Source organism: Choloepus didactylus, chromosome 3 (assembly GCF_015220235.1).
Source record: "Choloepus didactylus isolate mChoDid1 chromosome 3, mChoDid1.pri, whole genome shotgun sequence".
Lineage (NCBI taxonomy): Eukaryota > Metazoa > Chordata > Mammalia > Pilosa > Megalonychidae > Choloepus > Choloepus didactylus.
Window position 1 is genome coordinate 3,554,797 of NC_051309.1, and position 8,184 is coordinate 3,562,980.

At 59.2% G+C, this 8,184-nt stretch overlaps 1 protein-coding gene across 3 annotated transcripts in view; it reads left to right on the plus strand.

The window, feature by feature from the left end:
• Positions 1-7,941, plus strand: part of HTT (huntingtin) — a 193,793-nt gene extending 185,852 nt beyond the window's left edge. For all 3 annotated transcript variants that reach the window (XM_037829300.1, XM_037829301.1, XM_037829302.1), the window contains 6 exons: positions 705-819; positions 964-1,177; positions 1,545-1,650; positions 2,720-2,882; positions 3,022-3,182; positions 4,175-7,941. In XM_037829300.1, the coding sequence (XP_037685228.1) occupies positions 705-819; positions 964-1,177; positions 1,545-1,650; positions 2,720-2,882; positions 3,022-3,182; positions 4,175-4,388 (973 nt within the window). In that variant the 3' untranslated portion in view covers positions 4,389-7,941. The remainder of the gene's footprint in view (positions 1-704; positions 820-963; positions 1,178-1,544; positions 1,651-2,719; positions 2,883-3,021; positions 3,183-4,174) is intronic.
• Positions 7,942-8,184: the final 243 nt, after the last annotated feature.

An 8,184-nucleotide genomic window follows, 5' to 3' on the forward strand; every position in this document is an offset into this window, starting at 1 on the left:
GAGGCGGGGAAGTGGACGCTGGCCCACAGGAAAGGCCGCCGTGCACTGAGCTCCAGGTGTGTGTGGTGAAGCAAGCACCTCTACAAAGGGTGGGAGTTGATCTGTCCTGGCCGTTAGTCCCGTCACAGCACAGCCAGTTTTCTGCGGCCTCTGCTGGGGAATGCAGATCTGGCAGGCGTCCCACAGTAAGGTTTCTATGAGTGTGTGGTGCATGCCTCAGAGAAAAGGTCCAGGGTGCTCTGAGAGGAGGGCAGGACTGACCCGGGGGGAGCAACCTGGTGGGGGGAGTAACCCTGTGGGGGCAGCAGGAAGACCCCTGAAGAATGAGCATGAAGTGGCCAGGTGGAAGAGGGAGGGGCAGGGCATGGGGAAGGCTGGAAGGCATGGGGTGCTTCTGGAGAGCAGTAGAAGGAGAGGCTGAAGGACGCTGGGACGGGGGCAGGCCAGAGTGCAGACGCCTGCAGGAGCCATCCAGCAACATGCCCTCCCCGGGACGAGGTGTGGCCTGAGGCTTCAGACACAGAGACAGGGTCTGGGGGCTCTGCAGGCTTCCAGCTCAGTACAGCAGACACTCAGCCAGGCGCGTCTCCGTGGTCAGAATGAGAGTAGCATTCAAAGGCGGTTCCAGAGGTTGGGTCTACCAGCCTGCAGCCTGTGAACAGGCTTGCTGCTTCTGGGTCAGCTTTGTTGTCTCACATTTACAGCTGTGTGAACATCCATAGCCAGCAGCACGTCCTGGTGATGTGTGCCACCGCCTTCTACTTGATTGAGAACTACCCTCTGGATGTAGGGCCAGAATTTTCTGCATCAGTAATCCAGGTGGGCTGACTTGGACCTTCCTGGGCCTGCTGTTTGCATGTTTGCACCTTGGGTGAGCTCTCATGGTGGGGGTGGGGAAGAGGCACGGAAGACGTGAGGGTGGGAAATGATTCTGTGCCCTCAGAAAGCCCCTTTCTCCATCAGATGTGTGGGGTGATGCTGTCCGGAAGCGAAGAGTCCACTCCAGCAGTCACGTACCACTGTGTCCTCCGGGGCCTGGAGCGCCTCCTCCTCTCGGAGCAGCTCTCCCGGCTGGATGCAGAGTCCCTGGTCAAGCTGAGTGTCGACAGGGTGAACGTGCAGAGCCCACACCGAGCCATGGCAGCCCTGGGCCTGATGCTCACCTGCATGTACACAGGTGTGCGGGCAGCAAGGCTGGGGCCTCCGCAGCTCCATCTGCACCAGGCAGGACGGGGAAGTACAGCTGAGCCCTCTTCACTTGCTCCTCGCACCGTGGGGAACCGCTGTTCCATTCCCCCAGCTGTGGCTCCTTAGTGTTGGTCTCCAGGGAGCTTCTTGGGCCCCTAGCAGGGAGGTGATGGGCTCAGGGCTCCCCCACCTGTGCACGTGTCAGTGTGGACGCTCACACACAGCGTGGCCGGGCTTGATCCAAGTCAGGCAGGACTTTGTGCCACTTGATTTCAGATAAGCTCTAAGTATTTATTGGACTCTGGTGTACAACGCACTGTCGGAGGTGACATTAGTGCTGAACAATTCTGTTTCAGGAAAGGAGAAAATTAGTCCAGGTAGAATATCAGAGCCGAACCCTGCAGCCCCAGACAGCGAGTCGGTTATCGTCGCTATGGAACGGGTGTCTGTCCTTTTTGATAGGTAAGAAACAAAACCTACTGCTTTTTACACCTCACCGTCCATAAATTTTACCAGAAGCATGGCATTGGTGCGTATCTGCTTGTCTTGTTAGCACAGCTGTATCGCCACAGGGTGTCCCCGGGCCCACCCTGCTCGTGGCACCGGCCTGTGTCTTCAAGGCTCCCTGGACCTGCTCCTTGGCCCAGGGCTGGGCATTCCTGGCTCCAGGGCAACCCCTGTACTTACCTCTCATGGTGGCCCGAGGGACAGGACCATGTATTGGGTCAGGGCAAGGCACATTCACAAGAACCATGGAGGACTCTTGGGGCTGGCATGGCATCCTGGTCAGTCAGAAGATGCCGGTAAATGTGTCTGCCTTTCACAAGGGAGACACCAAATGATATCAGCACAGGCCAGTGTGGGCTTATGCTTCACCTTCAAGGGCCGTGGGAGGGAGCAGGCAGACCCTCAGGCAGTACTGGAGTCACGATGAGGGTTTGAACAGTTGCGAGGCCATTTTGAGAGCCTGTGGGATCCGTGGCTTATTTCCTAGACTCTCCAATTAAGCCTTTTTATTCACAGTTGGCTTAGTTTGCTATTCTGAAGAGTTGGACACTTTATGAGGCTTTTTCCTGAGGGCAGGGCCTGGGGTCCAGGCTGCACGAGGCATTTGCAGCCCTGCTGGAGAGATGGGTCTCTGTGTCACTCGGCCACCAGATGGCTGGTTTTTACAAAATCACACTCCGCAGCCCCCACATAACACTTTTTGGCCAGGTGATGTATTCGTGGCAGCCAGGCACACACCAATGGGGTCCACATTAAACTTTGAAGTGAACACTTACTGTTGGCATCTCATTTCATCATGTCCACTGGGCACCAGCTATGGGCTGGGCGCTCAGGTCGGAATCATGGTGCAGAGGGTGCGTGGGCGCACGCCCTGGGGCCGCAGGGTGATCAGATGTAGGTGGCCAGGTCTTGAGCTGATCCCAGGGCCAGTAGAGCCGCGCTCCAGCCCTCAGCATCCTGCCTGATTACCGGGACAAGCTTCCCTGGGGCAGGAGAGGCTCTGACTGGGTTCTCTTCCCTGTAGGATCAGGAAAGGCTTTCCTTGTGAAGCCAGAGTGGTGGCGCGGATCCTCCCGCAGTTTTTGGATGACTTCTTCCCACCCCAGGATGTCATGAACAAGGTCATTGGAGAGTTCCTGTCCAACCAGCAGCCGTACCCCCAGTTCATGGCCTCCGTGGTGTTCAAGGTGGGGCGCGTCGTCGTGCGCTGGCAGGGGGGCGAGCGGCGGGGGCTGGGCCGCTCGGTTCTTTCTCACCGTGTGGGTGCCCTCCCCTCCCCTTCACACAAGTGGCGACCCTCCCCGCACTCCCCTCGCCGCCTTCCAGGTCTTCCAGACGCTGCACAGCACCGGCCAGTCGTCCATGGTGCGGGACTGGGTGATGCTCTCACTCTCCAACTTCACGCAGAGGGCCCCGGTGGCCATGGCCGTGTGGAGCCTCTCCTGCTTCTTCGTCAGCGCGTCCACCAGCCCGTGGGTCTCCGCCACGTATCCTTCCCTGCGTCCTTCCACGCCAGCTGGCGGCAGCGCCCCCTGACCACCGCGCCTTTTCACCTTCTGCTCTCAGCTTGTAGCTTTGTGTTTCCTGTCAAAGCGTCTGAACCCTGATGACGTTACCTCAGCCCCAAGGGAGTAACACATTGATGAGGAGACAAAGTGAAATGTTCAACCATTTTCTGAGGAGTTTATCCTGAGAAATGGGGGCTCGGGGCTAGTGTGTCAGCAGGTTGAGTGTAAGGGTCCCCCCCAGAGCCAGGGGTATCCCGCTGGGCAGCAGGGAGGGTAGGGCAGAGGGTCGGTGGGGACAGAGGGCAGGCAGGCGCAGTCCTCGGGGGCCAGCTGCTGCCGGCGCCTTCCCTGTCCCGTGTGTCCACCCTGGCGGCTTTTTCATTGCAGCTGCTTCTCATTATTCTTTGTCATTGTGCCCATATCGTCCTCTTGGGTAAAAGTCTGAAGATCAGTTCCCGCCCCTAAAATGCTGTTTTTGCCAGAAGTTCCCCTTTTGGCAGCCTTCCCCCAAGACACACTACAGAGCTTAAAGCCACACAGCTGCCCTGCTGCTGGTAGGGTGGCCTCACCCAGCGGGCCCGGGCACCCGGGGGGCCAGGGAGACGCCGCTGCCTCTGCTGGAGCCGGAGCCGGAGCAGCGGCACTGCCGGGGAGCTGGGCCAGGTGAGTCCTGGTGAGCGGCGCCTCCCGGCCAGCCCCACCCGGCCCACCTCTGCTGAGGTAGACCGAGCCGGGCGTCTGAGCCAGGTGAGTGCTGGTGTCCGGCCAGCGCCAGCTGGGACCCAGGTGAAGTAGAGCAGGTGGGGCAGCCACGGTGGCTGCCAGAGGCTCCCGGTGCCCCTTTCTGCTGCTCTGGTCGGCCCCCAGAGCCCTCTGAGGCCAGTGGGGGTTGATCCTGTGTCAGGAGAGGGTCTCCCGGGCCAGACCATGGTCCCCTTGCTGCCGCGCTGCTCCCTTAACTCCCACGCCAGCCTCCCGCACGTCGTCAGCCGGATGGGCAGGCTGGAGCCTGTGGACGTGAACCTCTTCTGCCTGGTTGCCACAGACTTTTACCGACACCAGATAGAGGAGGAGCTGGACCGCAGGGCCTTCCAGTCCGTGTTTGAGGTGGTGGCGGTTCCCGGGAGCCCCTACCGCCGCCTGCTGGCCTGCCTGCGCAGTGTTCACAAGGGTGCCGCGTGCTGAGGGCCTGCGGGACGGGGCCGCCAGGAGGAGCGGGGGCCCTGCATCCACAGGGGCCGGGGGCCTCGGCTGGGCCGGGCCGGTGCATTGGGGGCAGGCTTCCCCTCGCCACCACCACCTGGGGCAGCCAGACGGTGTCTGAATTCTGCCAGGCGGCAGCAGGTGCCACGCAGGGAGTGTGCAGTGCTGCTCGGCGGGCCCGTCCTCACCGGGAGCAAGGCAGCAGGCACCGGGGCCAGGGCCGGGGCCCCCCTTCCTCCGAAGGCCGGCCTGCTGCCACCAGGCCACGCTGCTCCGGCCTCCAGTCTCGCAGGTGGAACTCGATGGCATCAAGCTTGGAGGAGGCGTGGGGAGCTGGGGGTCGGCCCCCACCCCAGGGCCTGGGCAGGGTGCAGGCCGGGTGGGCAGTGGGAGCGCCAGACACCCAGCCCCTGCTTCCCTATCTCTTGTTTCTTCTCAGGATTTAAAATTTAATTATATCAGTAAAGAGATTAATTTTAACTGAACTATTTCTATACCCTGTAAAGTATGTACAGTTGTAAAGCCTGTGCCACCCACCACCTGCTGCCCTTGCCCTGCCCCCTCCCGAGGAACCTAGCCTCCACCTGGCGGGTGCCCGCAGGTCCCCCAGACACACTTATCACATTGTCTGTCGTTTTCTTCACCTGTATATGTGTTCACATTTAATTAGAATGTATAGAATTGCCTGTGTTCAGGAATTCTCTATTACACCACCACCACCCCGTCCTTTTTATGGGGAGAACGAGTGCCCAGTAAACCCGCCCACACATAGGAGGCCTCAGCCCTGCCCAGCACCCTCTTCCTCGGTCCCCGAGCACTCAAGGCACGCCACCCACAAGGGAGTGACGGCCCCCTGCCCCTGCTGTCCTCCAGCCTCTGTCTCCAGCCAGCTCTGTGCTGAGGGCTGCCCCCCCCCAGCCGGTGGCCGGAGTGCCTGAGGGATGACTGGGCCATGTTTGATTGAGCCCCTCTTGGAGCCCCTCTTGGTCAAGAATGAAGCTGGTGTCCTAACTGTTAGAGGCAGACCACACCATCTCTCTGTCCCCTTTCCAGCTTACGTCATATGGCCGGCTGCCTTCAGCCCAGAGAGCGCAGCTCTGCACACAGTGAACCAGCGAGGGCAGGAAGAGGCCACACAGCTGCTTCCACCCTGGGGCCTCTAGCCCCTGGGACCAGCTCTGTGTTTCTAGGCCCAGAGTAGCCAGTTGGTTGGAAGAGACAGTGGATCCTTAGAAGAGGGCCTGACCTTCACTGGGTGGGTGTCGGGGCTTTGATGGGGGGAGGCCAGGGGGTCTGCATCCCGTTCCCCGAGCCAGGTCCTGGTGGTCTGGGCCCATCGTGCTCAGTTTGTCCGTGGCCCGAGCAGCCAGCGTGTGGGTGTTCGGTAAGGGGAGAGGACTTCAAAGCTATTTTCCAGAGTCTGAAAACAAGACATTTTTTGGCACTTCAGTTAACTGACCTGCTACTAGCCCATGCTTGCAAGAGCCCCACAACCGACCCCAAGAACGGCCCCTTCCTCCATCCCTTTCCTAAAGCCGTGGAGGCCGGCTGGCGGGCAGGGCGGCTCTAGCTCCCAGCCGCTCACCAAGCCTGGCCACGTCACCATCGCAGCAGTGTGAATAGGAGTGAGTCCGATTCTTGAGCAGGACCTTAAGGGACTTTGAATCCTAAACAAGAAGTAAGAAAGTCACTGTTGTCACTGATTGGTTCTGGGCTTCCATGTCTCGTCCTAGCTTTTTTCCATAGAAAGCCGACTAGAAATGTTAGGGAGTAGTGGGAGGGCCCTGAGAACTCAGCTCCCCTGGTCCCAAGACGGTGACAGGTCTGTGATAGAAACATCACAGGCCACATGCGATTCCTGATTAGGTGTTTGCTTTGTGAGAAGTAACACACTGCAAGTATAAAATTTGAACCAATCCCCTTTAGAATCAGTGTAACCAGGCCCGATTTGGAGTTCAGTCAACCTGCTCTCATTACATGATCTAAAACAATTCGGTTGTTAACGAGGGTTCTTGGAACCCAGCTCTGACAAGAGTTGCCACCCCGAAGTCCTACCTGTGTGCCCCAGAAATGAGTTTATGAGGCGAAGTACTTACCCATAGACATGCAGAGAGAGGCCCACGTGTACCTGCGTCTCCAGGCACTAGAGGCTGTGAGATGCCCACGCCTGCTCGTCTGGAGAAGTGACTTTCCTTCCCCCTGCCGTGGAGCCTGCTGCGCAACCGAGACGCGAGAGCAGGACTCGTGGAAGGAGGGCCGGTGCTCCTTAATATCCCTTGAGAGAAAGCTTGAGATATGCAGCCGTCAATCCAGATTTTGCTCAAGATGTCATTGATTGTAGACTTTTTTTGTTTTTGTTTTCCTGCTGGTGATACCAGGAAAGACTTTAATCAAACCAGGGTAGGCTTGTTTGCGATGCACCGAAGCATGTCTCCTCTCCAAAAATGTGCCTCCCTCTTCCGTGGTGGGCTCTGGCCGAGTGTGCCGGAGCTGGCGGTCTCCAGTGCCAAGTGCCCTTTGCTGTTGCTCCCTTTGTTTTGCCAGCATATTTTAGGGAAGAATGAGGTGGAGACTCCCCAGATACCCAGGACATAGCATCAGAGGAGGCAGACTCCTTGCACTGTGCCCAAAAGGCGTGCCCCCCACCACCACCACACCTGCAGATGCCCACCCCACACCCCCTCCTCCTTGGTGGGTTTCATTTTGGGGTCTCTCCTTTCTCTGAAGCATGAATGATTCTTGCCTAGGTGGGGATTCTGGGGGAGAATCTTGCAAAAATTCGGCTTCTGACCGACTCATAGGTGAGACTTATCTATTAGAGAGATTGGAGTGGGCTTTGGTTCTGGTTTTTTTCTTTCATTCATGGGGATGGACTTTACCTCCCCTTGACGCCTGTGAGCAGACTTCCTGGTGGGTCCCCCCCACTCTGAGGGAGGGCCCCAAAGTCATAGCTCCAGGCAGGTGTTATTCCCCCAGCCCCCCAGATTGTTCTGGGTCCTGGGGTGGGGGGCAGGGGCTAAGTGAGAGCCCCCGAGAAAGAAGCCCTGAGAGCGGCTGGGCCTCCGCAGGGAGCCCAGGAGGTTCCTTTGGGAAGAGCAAGATGACACTCCACAGGGACAGCAGCTTGGAAATGCCTGGGGCAGCCGGCAGTGTCACCAAAGTCCAGGGCCACTCCCCCCGTGCACTGCCACAGTGCACGCCACCCGGGCCTCCCTCGCCGCTCTGGGGACGCGTGGCCCTGGACGGCCTCGCCACAGCTCCCTTTGCAAACTGGGGGCCAGGGGACTCCCTGGGCGTGTGGCGTGCTGTCCTTGCTCCCGCCCTTGTGCTGGGGCAGACTGGACCTCGAGCTGCCACTGCCACTGCCCTGGGAACTGGCCAGGCTGTGATGGGCAAGGCCTGGAGCGCTGGCCAGACTGACCCCCCCTTCAGAGGACTGCGAGAAGAGGGAGGGGTGGGCTTAAATGAGATGTGTATTTACATTTTTTAATGACCGCAAACATTGTACATCCAAATTAAAACAGTGAACCAGAAACTATTGCTGTGCACAGCTTGCTTTGCTCACTGGGAACGCAGACCCTCCGGTGATGAACGCCGTGTTTGAGGATGCCTGTCTCCCCACCCTGTGCCTGGGCTGGGGCGGAAGCCAAGTGCCACCCCCACACCACCCGGGGAGGACCAGGGCTGGCTCCTGGGTGTCCAGACGGCCTCCGAGCAGGTAGACCCAGGCCCCCATGGGCTGTGGCCGGGACATGTCCTGGCCCCGGCCTGGCTGTGT